This window comes from Microchirus variegatus (assembly GCF_963457635.1).
Source record: "Microchirus variegatus genome assembly, chromosome: 22".
NCBI classification, from domain to species: Eukaryota; Metazoa; Chordata; class Actinopteri; order Pleuronectiformes; family Soleidae; genus Microchirus; species Microchirus variegatus.
The window spans coordinates 10,877,245-10,892,240 of record NC_139823.1 but is presented as its reverse complement, the minus strand read 5'-3'; the positions used below and the strand labels follow the sequence as shown (position 1 = coordinate 10,892,240).

The 14,996-nt window shown below is 38.2% G+C and overlaps 1 protein-coding gene across 1 annotated transcript in view; it reads left to right on the top strand.

The window, feature by feature from the left end:
- Positions 1–2,272: 2,272 nt before the first annotated feature.
- Positions 2,273–14,996, top strand: part of LOC310943250 (general transcription factor IIF subunit 2-like) — a gene marked incomplete at both ends in the record, with an annotated part of 38,691 nt that continues 25,967 nt past the window's right edge. The window contains 4 exons of the mRNA XM_083908776.1: positions 2,273–2,338; positions 3,142–3,215; positions 3,461–3,479; positions 4,067–4,205. Coding sequence (XP_083764902.1) covers positions 2,273–2,338; positions 3,142–3,215; positions 3,461–3,479; positions 4,067–4,205 — 298 coding nt within the window. The remainder of the gene's footprint in view (positions 2,339–3,141; positions 3,216–3,460; positions 3,480–4,066; positions 4,206–14,996) is intronic.

The window sequence follows — 14,996 nt, the reverse complement described above, 5'->3', positions numbered from 1 at the left end:
AGACAGGAGATGAAGCATACTGTGTAAACCAGGGGTCTCAAACTCAAATGACCTGGGGGCCAATGCGCATCTATTGTGGTCAAGAGGGGGCCGGCGGAGAGAAACAAAAAGTGGGGGGGAAAAAAACAACTGTTCACAATATTGCATCATGATATCACAAGTATACTTAATAATACTATTTATGATGCAAAATTAATGTATTAACATCAAAAACAGACATTTATTTTAAATTACATAAATAATAGTGTGGACAACTAATAACAATTTGTACCAGGAGCCGTTTCGGCCACTGCCATTCATAATTATGACCAAATGTCTTATTATTACTGTTATAAAAAACATTGCTAGCAAACATATTATATTCTATCACCTCGCTGGAAGCTGTGCCTCAGCTACACACTGTGTTTAAAAGACGCTGACGTCGTGGGCCATGTTTTCATCATAACATGATATGAAGTGGGGGGCCATATGTAATTGATTGGGGGGCCGCAATTGGCCCCCGAGCCGCCAGTTTGAGAACCCTGGTGTAAAGGGTGAAATGTGTCAGTGCAGTTTTTCGTATTCACACTGCTGCAGCCTCTTAAAACCCATTTGTTGCCTCAGTCTAACGGCGCTGTGATTAAACACTGTTCAAACCTGTTGAATGTTTGCTCTACCTAATAATGTTGAGATGACAACTTCGATATCATTTGTATTACTGTGAATTAACATTTTGCTTGCACTATCCATCATGCGCGGAAATTGAATTGCAGGCCCACTCAGGTTCCCTCTTGAGCTGTTAGTTTGGTGGTTTAAATGTTAATGACGAAATCAAAGTGTGGGCTACAGTACGCTCAGGAAGCCACCTACGGCATATGAACATGCGGCGTATTCGTTAGCATACTCGGCACTGGACTTAAGTGGCCTCATAATCAGACTGAATCACAATTTAGTTTCACCTTGCGGAGGAAATCAGAGACGTGGGCATTGAACTCTTCAGTTCAACATGACCTCATTCATAACCCTCGGAAATCCATAAATTATCACAAGCGTATTTTTGTCTTTTTGCAGTAGGTTGTCGCAGGTGGAGTCGCCAAACCATGTCATTAAAATGTATTGTCACCTTCTCTTTTCCCTTTCACTGGGTATGTGGTAATTTCGTTTAACAGCAACTCAATTATATATACTTATATATACTGTATCTGCAATATAAACCCATTATTGGTTAAAATAATACAGCTAGCTAGGTATTATTTCTATTCTCGCTAGCTAGCTAAGATGCGATAGATAGATAGATAGATAGATAGATAGATAGATAGATAGATAGATAGATAGATAGATAGATAGATAGATAGATAGATAGATAGATAGATAGATAGATAGATAGATAAAAATTTAACAACATACAGGACCATTGAGGTAGTTTGTCTTCCTTTTCTGTCTTCTTTGCAGATTAGTGAGATCCTTAATGAATATACTCTGAAATAGTATTAAGTCAAACTCAGTGTCTACAGCTAGCTAGCTAACTAGCTATTATTTCTATATTCTAGCTAGCAAGCTAAGATAGATAGATAGATAGATAGATAGATAGATAGATAGATAGATAGATAGATAGATAGATAGATAGATAGATAGATAGATAGATAGATAGATAGATAGATAGATAAGAATTGAACAACATACAGGACAATTGAGGTAGTTTGCCTCTTCCTGTTCTGTCTTCTTTAAAGATTAGTAATATCCCTATTGAATAAACTCTGTCAAGACATATTTAAAACTTTTCCAACATGCATTCAGCTTATTTTAGTCTTATAATTCAACTAAAATAGTTCAGTTTAGCTCAATTCCAGGACTCATTCAGCTCTTCTTGCCTTAAACGTGGAATTCAGACGCATAAACAACTGTATAAAAGAATGAATATGAAATACAAGAAATGTAAATCCAAGAATAACAGATAAAGCATAAATAATCAAGTCAACAACAATGAAATGCAAGCAGCAGTCCATTAGATTATTATCTCAAACCGAATATTGCTAATGCATTCTTCATAAAATATGAATGTGTCGCACAACAGGCTTAACTCAAGTCAAATATTAATTTTAGTTGATGTGAATTAATCCTGCTGGTGCTGTGACTTTCTAATCTAATCAACCAGTGCGTAAACCTGTTGCTGCCGGCCCCTGCGACTTTTATTTTGAAAGAGTAGACAGGGGTCGTTTTATTTTGTGGCCTTGAATCGTTACCGACAGACAGACACAGACAGACAGACACGCGTGGACACACCGAAGCGACAATGTCCCAAAACACGGAGCTCAACCTGAGCGGAGTCAAACAGAGTCAAGGCGTGTGGCTGGTGAAGGTTTGTTCAGCTTATTTTATCACACGAATCACTGAATGTTTGATTAAGTGATTAATTGGTTGAGCGCGTGCAGGTCAGGTGTGCTACTTTACAGGTCAATCCGATTACGCTTCGATGGTCCATCTCAAATTATGTATTTTAACAGAATAAATGTGTTCACCTGTCAACTGACACAAAGTAATTCACCATAATTAAAGTTATAAAAAGTGATTTCGTACACGATATTACCACGCATCGCGATAAAAGCTCTCACAACATGCGTGGTGAAGTTCAATTATCGGTACAATCTGTTTTTGGCGAAAATTGTTAATATTCAATGTTATTGACTTGTAAACACTGCCAACACAGAGTCCTAGTTATTTTATTTTGAAGGTCACAAAGGGGAGGCTGTATTAAAGACTCAATCAGATATTTGTTTTCACTTTTGGTGTTTAAATATATGTAGATATATAGATATATATATATATCTATATATCTATATATAGATATATAGATAAATATATATATGTAGATATATAGACATGTAGATATATATATCTATATGTCTATATATAGATATATATATCTATATGTCTATATATAGATATATATATATTTAAATTTTATCATCAGAGTTGTTTTCCGTCTCCATCTGTGAGTTTTCAGAAAATGTTAACAAATATGGAAGTGTTTTTTTTGCCAATTATCCCAATAGCAATTGTGATTTGCAGTTATTTTGGTAAATATAATTGGGGAAATGTTCTTATACATGTTCTCCCATGCATGATACAAATATGAATGTATGCGTGTATTCATGTCTCCAGGTTCCCAAGTATTTATCTCAGCAGTGGGACAACGCTGCAGAAAAGGGAGAAGTTGGAAAGATCACCATTGGAAAGTATGTACCAAAGGAATCAATCACCAAGAAATATATATACAGTTGTATTGTCCTCTGGTTATTCTTATAGCTCAAACTAATGGTGCAATTATTTTATTAAGCTGGTTTTTTTTTGCAAATATATTAGGGTTTTTTTCTCACATTTTGTAGGAAAACAATTGAGTATTCATAAATACGTATAATAATCTTAAACTGCTGCTTTAAATAATATGACTGATGCATCCGCTTCTCTGTCTCCTTGACAGGAAACAAGGCAAAACAGAGGTGAGCCACCTTCATCTCATACTGCAAAGACCTGGAAAAGCTTTGTCTGTGGCTCAGGGATGAAATCATTAATTTCTGTGATAAAATCAGCTTCTTCTTTTCCACTTACTTGGTGAAATTAAGGAGTTCAGGCTGAATGTTTAATTTAGGGCTGAACAATTAATCAAATCAAATTGATCAAAATTTCAATACAGCCTACTGCAATATTTAAAACGTGTGTAGCCTACAAATGGATGACGAATAAAATCAGCAAAACACCAAGAGTAAAGGTTTATACTGACCCCTAAAGGCTGTTAATGTCATGTTTTATGTTTTTAAACCTGATCAAGGTAAAGCCATGACATGTGGCCATCTATACATTTGAGATATAGGCCAAAATGTGTGTAAAAATAGACTGAAGAGAACAACTTATAAATATCACACAGTAGTCATATTAACTTATTTTTTCGAAAATGAGAAGAATGATATAAAAGTTACCACTGACTCGGCTCCTTGGAGTTTCATCCTGTCACATTTGACCTTATCTGGTGACTCGGAGACTAACGTTGTCGTCGTCCGCCATGTCTGGACTCTGCTGTGTTTCTCAGGTACATTTCAGCCTGGATGCAGAGCTGAGCTCCGTGGAGGAGAAGGAGGGCGGATCGTTCCAGGTGCCACGGGATCATCCCTTCACGGTGCAGACAGTGGGTGGTCAGACGCTGGCAGTTTTCAGCCAGAGCAGCACAGGTCAGTCTGCAGCTCAGCACTCTCTGCTTCTTTTCATCTGAAACACAGTGTTTTAACAGAGGGCAGCAGCCTTCAGACTCACTCCACTTGTGTATAAACCAATTAAGACTTAATTAGTTTGCAGCGCAGTGTGGTTTGTGTCAGACAGAAATAATCGATAAATCTTACTGCAAGTACTCCGCCTGCAGGTCGATGAGTCTGAAAAAGTGGTAAATAAGGAAAAAAACAAACAAACAATCAAATACTTTTATAGTGAAAATAAAATGCTAAAACAATAACTTTCAGCACATAACCCCCGCTTTTTTCCACCGACATTTCCAAGACTTATTTACTGTGGGAAGAGAATTCTCGGTAAGCTGTGTGGTTTGCTTTTTCTTTTGTATTTAATTTAAGGGTGCATTATGTAATAAATCTAAAGCAACTGGCCATAAAATCCTCCTAATATGTCACAGAGACTCAGGAATAATGTTCATATAACAAACTGAACTCACCAACAACAACAGTACAGCCAAAATATTTGCATTAAAAAAAATCTTTTGCAGACTGCAAATCATGTTTTGGCATGTGGCGCCACCTACCGCCGTCTACCAATCATTGCAGTCAGTAGAGTCTCAGCTGCCGAGCAACCACAGGTTGCCAGTTACGTCAGAAAACGAAACCTAAAAGACCTCTGTAATTTGAATTTGAGTGTAGTAACTGTTTTTGGCCACATTCTTACATACGGCGCCTTTAAAATATACATAAAATGGGTTCAATTACTATTAATTTTCAACTTATGTGTGGAAAAACACAGTGCCCATTTCTGCTGTAGTTTCTTTTCTCCGGTACGTTTCTTGCTTTTGGTTTTTATGCGTCTTGACTACTGATTTATGGAGGATTTTTTTGTTGCTGCAGGCATCATGTGTCATCCTGCTTTCTGAGCCAGAGGGACTTGTATGAGATACAGAGCTTGAAATAGCTGTAACTGGGGATGAGCTGATATGATATTATTCAGCATTGGTATTGGTCTGATACCAGTTGAAATCGCAGGCTCTGATATCGGTATATTATAAGTGTAAAATCTGATGTGACATGTTGACAATGTGGACATAGTTTAAGATGAAAGAGGGAAAAAAAGCAAAACCGATTCATTTTAAGACTATCAGACTGATATCGGATAAGGCTCAAATTGGTATCAAGTCGTTTCTAGCTGTGAGAATTTAATGGACTTACAAGGGACGTAAACGACATCCACAATGCAATAATTGTTTGAAGGCAATTGCAGAAAATTACAAATTAAATGGAAGCTATTGCGTGAAAGGAAAGTGAAATGAAACACAAATCTGTGACAATACTAACTCAGCAGGAGGCGGCGTGTTTTAAATCAAGAGCAGTTCTGCGCCGTTCTGTTTGCCAGTGCTCGGTAACAATTAAATTACTGCTTCTCAAGCCTCTAAGGGTGTCGCTGTATTTGGGTGTTGATGGCACAAAAACACAACAAGCAAGTTTTTAACGTTCTCCATTTGGAGCCAAAATGGTTTAATACACAAATGTTTTTTTTGGCCAAAACTCTACTCGGAGTGGAAAAATGTTTGAAGTGTCAAAGAGGCAAAATAATCTTTTAGTTGTATGTTGTGATTTGCAGTTATTTATAATCAAACTTTTTTTAATGGTGTATATCGTATATAAGTCTGAATGTAATCACTTCATAATTATGAGTTCATAGTGTGTGCGTGTGTGGCTGGTTATCGTCTTGTTGGACTTGGAGCTATTTAATGTTGAAATCAGGCATGGGACGATATGAAAACTTCCTCATTGTAAGTGATTTTTACCACGATTAGCAATATTATACTATCCAGTGTCATATTGAAATATTTTGTTTTATTATATTGCTTCTGGGACACACAAATATTAAACTTTTTGTGGATGAGCATAAAATAATCAATTGGTGTTTCAGTCCACTAGATGGTGCCAAGAGGTAACGTTTACTGTCGTGACAATATTGTATCGTGACTTACATATCGTGATAATATCGTATAGTGACCTAAATATCGTGCATTGTGATAATGAGGTATCGTGACTCAAATATAGTGACAGTATCGCATCGTGACTTAAATATCGTGACAGTATCGTGATTTAAATATCGTGATAATATTGTATAGTTACTTAAATATCATGACAATATCTTACCATGACTTAAATATCGTGATAGTATCGTAATGTGACTTAAATATCATGACAGTATCCTATTGAGACTTAAATATCGTGACAATATTGTATCGTGACTTAAATATTGTGAAAATATCGTATCGTGACAGTATTGTGACAGTATCGTATCAGGATTTAAATATCTTGATAATATCGTATTGTGACTTAAATATCGTGACTGTATCATTTCGTTACAGTATCGTATTGTGACTTAAATACTGTGACCATATCATTTTGTTACAGTATCGTATCATATCGTGACGGTATCGTGACTAAAATATTAACAAATATATTATATTGTATTTTATTCTAATATATTATATCTTTTATTTATATAGTTAATCCTTGTTTACATGTATATTCACATGTATTATTTCATCTCACGGATGGAATAGAAGTTACATTGGAACACTTTAGGTATTTACTCACTAAAAAGCTGGTTCCAGTGATACTGTTAGATAAGTGTGAAGTGATATTACTAATGATGTTGTGAAAGTGTTTTTTTTTTTTACCTCCTCTCCCTCTCTCCTTTATTTAGCCTGCAGAAACTAATCATTTCCCACACGTCGTATGTGTCCACACAAAGATAACAAATATATCTGGCCTTTTTTAAAATGTTTTCAGGTAGGTTGTGTAACTGAGAAAGAAAAGAAGATATAACCGTTGTAGGATGTTACAGCACCACAGATGAGTAAAAACAGTGGTGTAATGGAAATGGCATATCTCCTTGTGTGGATTTAAAATAAATCAGATAATAAGTTTCTCCCCATGATAATTTCGTGTCCCATTAATGGGATTTTTTTTTGACTCTATAAAAGGTTCTTAGAGCGTTTTGCACTAAAAACAGTCACCTGCTGCTGCTGTATATTGAAACTGGCTCATTAATGAGCTGACACACAGATTCAGGTGATAATTCTGTGGAAGGTTCAGCACAGAAATATTGATTGTAACTAAGCCAAGTTTTAAAGGGTATGTCCTAATCATCGAGTCCAAAGATTGAAGGGGAAAACTGGGTGGGTGTGTGTGGGTGAATACACTGAGAGAGCAACTGTGATTCAGCTTAATTTACTAAATATTTCCTGTGGTGGTTTGTCCTTGTAGGAAAATTGAAAATTCTCTGTGCTACTGCCATGGCAACAGATGGTTTTCCATCAGTTACATTTCTGTCTCCGTGCGTTAACTGTAATGGAAATTGAAATAAAGCTTTCTCTTCATTAGGTTACATCCGACAGGCAAAAGGTTGATTCCATCTCCGCCCCTTGTGCACTTTAGTTGCACCCACACTTGCATCTGCATTAATATCAACCTCCTACATGTGATGTGATAATGGATTTTTCTCTTTTGCAACATGCGTTTTGTTCTTTTTATCTCAAAACGGCAACACTTCAACATGCTTCAACGTCCGGCTGAGTTATTGAAAATCTATTTAGTGCTCAAACAAAACAACGAAAGCTTCGTGCTGTTGGGGTCAGAGAGCATGATGAGAATGACGGTCTTGTGTTTGTGAATAGCGGGAATGTGGCGTTCAGGAGGTGGAAAAAGCTCTTGGGTTTTTATCTTGAAGGTGTCCGTGTCAGTTTTGCTGTAAAAGTGGGATAATGTCCTTGGAGATGTGGTGGTGTGTAGTCTCTATTTACCTGACTGATGCTCAGCTCCACCTCCACTCGCCTACAGGAAGGTGTACTGTATGACACCGGGCTCCCACTCAACAGTCTTTCTCTGTTAAACACACACACACACCTGCAGTGGTTTGATCTTCACTTGCACTCTCACACTTTTTTTTTGCCTCACTCCCACTCGGATTTTTGCAGATTCTCGACACATTGGAGGGAGCAGGTCTCCATTTTCAAATTTAAAGTGAAATGGAGTAAGTTTTTCCATCACATATTATGCTCCTCAGGAAACATCCACACGTCCATTATCTATCACTTTATCCCGAACGTGAGGATCACAGGGCGGGGGTACACCCTGGCCAGGTCACCAGTCCACTGCAGAGCAAACACATAGAGACAAACAGCCATTCAGTCACACCAGTCACACCTACAGGCAGTTTGGAGTGTTCAGTTAACCTCTGTTATTTCACAAACCTGGGCCACTTTGCTTTAAAGCAGAGAAAGATACCTCACAGTTACAGAACATCACACAATTATAGATTATGTTCACATAAATCCTACACTCTCTCTTTCTGTAGAAGCTGCTTCTTGTGATTGAGACATAATTATACTGTATAGAGATTATAGGCATTGCAAAACAACTCATCTATGAGACTTATATATATGCGATATGCACAGTGTAGTGCAGTGGTTGCATCAGTGTCTGTCCCAGAGAAGATGATTTGCTTATCTTCACAAAAAAATATGTACATTTCACATTGAGTTCATTGAGTTAACCTAAACTAAATGTTAAGTTTGAAAATAATCAAAATCAAAACACAGCTGTTGTCATAGACAGCCAGGTTAGGGGGAGTAAGTGTCTGTAAAAAAGCTGCATGCATATGTGAGGCTCAAAGAAGAAGCAGTAATTATTAAAATTCAAATGATGCACCATAAAATTTATGGTGCATCATTTGAATTAAATACTATTTAATAGTAACCGTACGAGTATGTATCTCACACGCATTTGTCTTCTTAACAGGGCAGCAAACGTGGGTTATTTGTTTATGATTGATGACGTTTTAAAGCACTCTTGCCTGATGAAGTCGATGCAATGTTTTGGCCCAAATATTCATTATATACATTTACGTGCTGATCCCTGGTGTAGGGTCATCATCATTTAACGCCCCCAAATTCAGTCGAGGCAATCATTAAAACCATTTTTTTATGGTTTTAATCTGTTCTTGGAGCTCAACGACAAAATCTGGGGACACTTAAAAGAAAATAAAAATAAAATCCCCATCATCCTACTGAAAGGAATGTATTCCATCACCAGTTGAAGTTGGTCACAAATGAGACATAAACACTTTTATTTTCACTTGAGAAAATGTGCCGTGTTCTCCACAAACAGATTTAAAGCACTTCGAATTGAGCTAAAGGCACAAAAACAGGGTAAAGTGGCTGCTGCAATCGGCCGAATAACCATCATTTTCTTGTTTTCTATCTCTGGATTGTTCCGTCACTCTGTCAGCAAACTTATTTCTAATGTCATATGATAATAAACCCGAAAACTTTAGCAATACAAAAAGGATTTTTCTTTTCTCCTAATTGTCTAGTTGTCAGAAAATATGTAATCCAGCCAGCCATGCACGTGTCTCATATAATCCAGACATTTCATACTCTGTATAATCCATTCCTCCTCCTCGGCTTCACTGCCATGTATTCAACAGGCCAACAATGGTGAGAGGTTTCTAATGGTTACTGTCGCTGATTGATACGTACACGCATACCATCCGACATGGCTTTTGTATTGTACGCCTGCTAGCTAAATGTTCCTCCATTATTTCCTCTCTCGTTGTTCTGCTTTGTTCTGGCAAGGACCAGGTATTGATTAAGAGGTTGCTAAGCAACAGGCTTAGTTTGCACAGAAGCGTGCAAAAGGAGAACAGAAGGCCAGATGTAATGTACTGCTCTGTTACAGTGTGACTTTCTCTCAGCTGCCTCTGCAGAGCTTTTCACTGAAAGTTTTCCGTGCTCGAGTGTTTAGAAAAATCAAAGCGTCTGAGTTCAGCGTTCATTTGGGCATCTCTGTAGATCGTCTGTGAGCTGCTGTAACTTTGCTGTAACCATTAACGACTGGATTTTCTAATGCATTTTTTTTTTTTTTCTTTTCTTGTGTTGGATTTTGGTGTCACAGTCGTTTTTTTATGTAGTGGTTGAATTCTTAAAAACTCTGATTGGCTTGGCTGTCACAGAGATGGGCTGTGATTTTGATGTCCAGAGGCGATTCTAGAGTCTGTAGGGGCCCTAAGCAAAAAATTCCCAGGGGGCCCTTCCAACCAGTGATCATCACCATTATGTTATAAATAATCTGACACCAATGAAAAATGTATGAGTTCAAAATGTTTTTTTTTTCCCGAAATGATTGAAATAACATGGAAAAACCTTGAAATTAAAAAGTATGTGAAAATATTAATGTAAAGAACAATAAAATACTGTAAATAGCTTTTAAAAAACTATATAAACTTGTAAACTGTAAAGAACCCACCTTATAAAACAATATAAATATATAGAAAAATAAAATACTGTAAATAACTGGAAAAAACATATCAATTAAGTAAAAAAATATGCATTACACTGTAAATAATCCTCTTAATTTTCCAACTTCACACAGGTTAACGTGAGGTGGGGCCCCTTTAGGGAGGTTTCCTACTGAGATGTCATTGCAAATCGCCCATTGCTTTTTAAGGGGGAAGGGGAGGAGGCTGGTCACTGCACATTTCAGTAAAAACAGCTCTGAGTGTCGGGGGGCCCCCTATCGGCCCCAAGCAGTTGCCTGCCTTGCCTGTTCACAAACTGCGCCTCTGTTGATGTCTTAACAGAGGCTAAATACAAGAAATGGATTTCGTTCGTATGTTTTTTTTGTCAGAATCAGAAATACTTTGATAAGAAACGATGATGTCCTGCAGTGTTCGCAATGTCGTTGTGTTGTAGCCTCATGGATTGAGCCGGTGCAGCAGTGGAAGTGGCTGTTGGCTGGACACCGACACAGACTGTTGCAGGAGCTTTACTGAAGGAGAGAGAGGCCAGGTTTGCTTCGCCCATTTGGGTAGCGAGGTGTTCGAGATGAGTGGAGGGTTTAGTGAGGACTATCTCTCAACTGAGGCCTCCTTGAAAAACATGACTCTGTAGTCTGACAACACACACGCGCTATCAGGAACTGCCTTCATTACCTGAAATGTAATGGCGCTCCTCCATTATATGCAAGTGAAGATCAAGTTCTAGCACTACTCGGCTCTACTCCACTCGTCTCTATGCATGTGCCTGATACTCAATGCGGGCGGCGTTGTCGTAGCACGGCTGCATGAACACATTTGTGTTGGGCAGCATGGGGTTGGGAATATTTTATCTTCTCAAACTTTTTTTTAAACCAATAGAATTCACTATTAAAACTTTTCATTGGCACAAAAATCCAAGTCAAGTCGAGCCGAGTAGTGCTAGAATTGTATAATGCCGTAAGTTTTGCACTTACGGCTGTGTGGTTGGGTGGTTTCCATGTCTGACGTCGAGGAGCAGTCTTGTTAGGGGAGTTGAGGCCGTTTCCTCCCGTGTTATTCCAATGGGAGGCTTCAGAGTTCCTGTCAGAGAGCTCGGGCCTCTTGAGCATAGTCACTGTCAGAGCTGGTTGAAGCTGTCGGCTCTCGGCTGTTGCACCAGTTCACAGCAACAGAAAACACCTAGAAAAAATAAATAAATTGAAACACGTTCAAATCTGCATACATTGTTTGAACACCCAGATGTTTGTTGTGTAAGTGACCCCCTCCTCCTCACGTTTGTACAGTTACACATTTGCATTGGCAGCTGCACATCTATACTGAGGTAAATGCATGAATTAATTCTGAAACATCTCATTTATTTTGCATGAAATAAAATTAAAAAAAAATATTTAGGATTTATTGCAAGGGTGTGATAGATGGATATATATCAAAACTGAATTGGTGTGACAGCACACACAGTTAACACACTCAAATAACAGACTTAAAAGGTCAGAGCTCAACAACATTCACACGCACATTATTCATGAGCGTTACTGTAAACCGCGCATAATCTAATAAACAACATGATGTGCCTTCATGTCTTTGCATAATGCGGTTTAACCAGCAGCAGGGATCAGACTCATCCCAGCACATTCCACAAATTATATTATAGAAACACCTGCTGAATGTAGAGGTCACCTTGAGCCTGTTTACCACATTCCTCAAACCCATTTCCGAACAATGGGTTCTGTGTGTTATTATTATTATTATTATTATCGCGCTGAAAGAGATTCATCTGCCGCAAAGAGCCGTACCTGGTCTGCACTGTGGCTTTGTGAGGTGACACATACTGTGAATTCCTGCATTTTGCTCTCAGGTTATGCTCTCTGCTTCTGTGCGTCCGACGTGAGCACTCGAGCAAGTCGAGTCCACGCGGCTCCGACACACTGACCCGCACGAGCGCCCCACTAACATGACACTTTACAGTCTAGTTGGTGGCGTTTTCTTCGTTTGGACTAGAGTGGCAACGAAGAGGATCGGTATCCATGGATACTTCCTAGAGGTTTACAGGGCACAAATTCACAAGTAACATCACATGTACAACTCAAGGTCCAAAGACTTGGAAAAAAAAGGATGAAAAAAACTGCTGCTGGATTGGAACGTTCAAGTAATAGACCAAACCTTAGGGTTTTCATCTCCTTCATGATCCCATCACTTTGTCCAAGTACAAGGAGGAAGCACATGATTGCCTACATTTGCTCCAGAATCCATTTGTGCCTCCAGTTGCCACTTATTGTGCCACTTATGACATTAGATGTCTGTCCAGACTGCATCTACATATCCACATATGCAGCAGAGGAGCAGAGCTTTGTGTCATGATGACAAACTCCTGGAACCATGTGTGTAACTGGAGTACATTAGCCTTTCTGTGTTTTGCCGATCTGTTTCCGAGATCCTGTGACCCAGTTTGTTTGTTTAGGTTTTTCGACTACGTGGTCCCTTGTTGATGGTTGTAGGCTTTTATAGCCAGGACTCAAAAAAAAAGAAAAAAGCACAATCCAGATGTTTGCTTGTTTTCTTCTCATGCACCCAACAGTGGAAAAAAAACAAAACCCCAGAGAAATGTCATGCACTTTCTCATTCCTCTGTTTTGCTCCTGGGAATGAAGGTTTGTCCAAACCCTGGCTGTGCTCCCACACAGAAGCCACGTGACACCCGGCGTAATGACAGGGAACGAAACATGAAGCTGTGTCACCAGCAGATGCAGCGTGAGCCTCTGTCAGCAGGACACAGAGAGAGAGTGAAGCCATTGTAGCAACACTTAACAAACCTTCAGGGGCGAGTTTTCTCGTCAGGTGGCATTATTGTGATCTCGCCTCTGCAGGAAATTTGTGTTTTAATGCACTTGGAGCAACCACACAAAGAAAATGCCGTAATACTGACAACATTTCAGTAGAAAGCAGTATTTCAACCTTATTCTATGTAAGACATTATTTCCATTATGATGTTTACGTGAGCTATTAATAGTATATTCCATTAGATGTATGTCTGCAACTAAGATATCAACTAATTACTCCACATCTTAGACAGATTGTTGAGTGTGACCTCATTCTGGTGGAGGTAATCATGAGCAAATGCTGTTAACATGGCAGTTTTTACACATCTTATTTCTCAGTCTGGTTAATATTGGGGTATTGGTGTCCATTACTGCAGATCCCAGTGCGGCAATCCATCCACAGAGAGCGAGAGAGAGAGAGATAGAGAGTTGAAGAGCTCATCCTTGTACATGTTGAACCATCAGCTCAATTTTCTGGAAATTAAAAAGAAAATGGACATAAATTAACAGCCCTGATCGTTAAACTCCACTCTACAAACACAGATTAGATTCCTGTCATTGATTTTTGAATCGTAGACGAGTTCACTTGGATGGCGTGTCAGAGCGTGTTGATTACTACTCTCACACATACGGTAGGAAGGTGGAGGCTCTGATCGTGGCTCTGATTTCTTCATCTGTCTCTGCTGGAAGTCACAGTCGTATTTTCCTCTGTCTCTCTTTTCTGCTCCTTGTTGCTTGTGTTGTCTTTTATTTATCCTTGGTGTATGGGTATGTGTGTGTGTGTGTGTGTGTGTGTGTGTGTGTGTGTGTGTGTGTGTGTAATATAATAGACTTTCAAGTAAGAAAACCAAAAATGACACCAATGTTTTTGTCTCTTCTTTGATTGCTGTAAAAAAAAAAAGGGATCTTTTTCACCATTTATTTTCTAATGAGGTAACTTTACATTATGGCGCATAGTATTATAGTATGGTAATGTAACAATAACACCATATCCAATAACATTGGAATTTATCCTCCCCAATGTCCCGCACAATTTTGCCATTGTCATTAATGTAGAAATAAGATGGTATTATACGATTTCTGCCCCATTATATTAACACACTATTACCAGAATTGTTACCTCCAATTATACATATTTCATGGACCAAATGATCCATTTAAATCTTTGGAATGTCACTTGGATAATTTGCACAAGTGCAGTCAGAGTTTGATGTAAAATATCATTCACTTTTCTTTTTAACAGAAGATTACATTTTTGCATTAATATATATATATATATATATATATATATATACACCTCCCAAAAAGTTTTAAACTCTCATTTTGTTTCTGGAAAATTCCAGAAGCAACGTTATCAGCATTGGGGACATGTGGATTTTTCTCACCTCAGTGGCAGAAAAAAAAAAGACTTCAGGCTTGAATGTGTGAACAAATGATTCACATACATTTTTGATGAGTAAGGTCTGCTTCAGCGGCTTTTACACCCAGAGGTGTAGTTCTTGTTCTTCTTGTTTATCAGGAGTAGAATGGAAAGGCTCAGGTTTTGGCATTGTTTATGTTGGGGTGATGTTTGCTGTGGGATTTTATCAAATATCACAATAACAGTGGTGTATTTTTGTTATCAGGATAATAATGGATT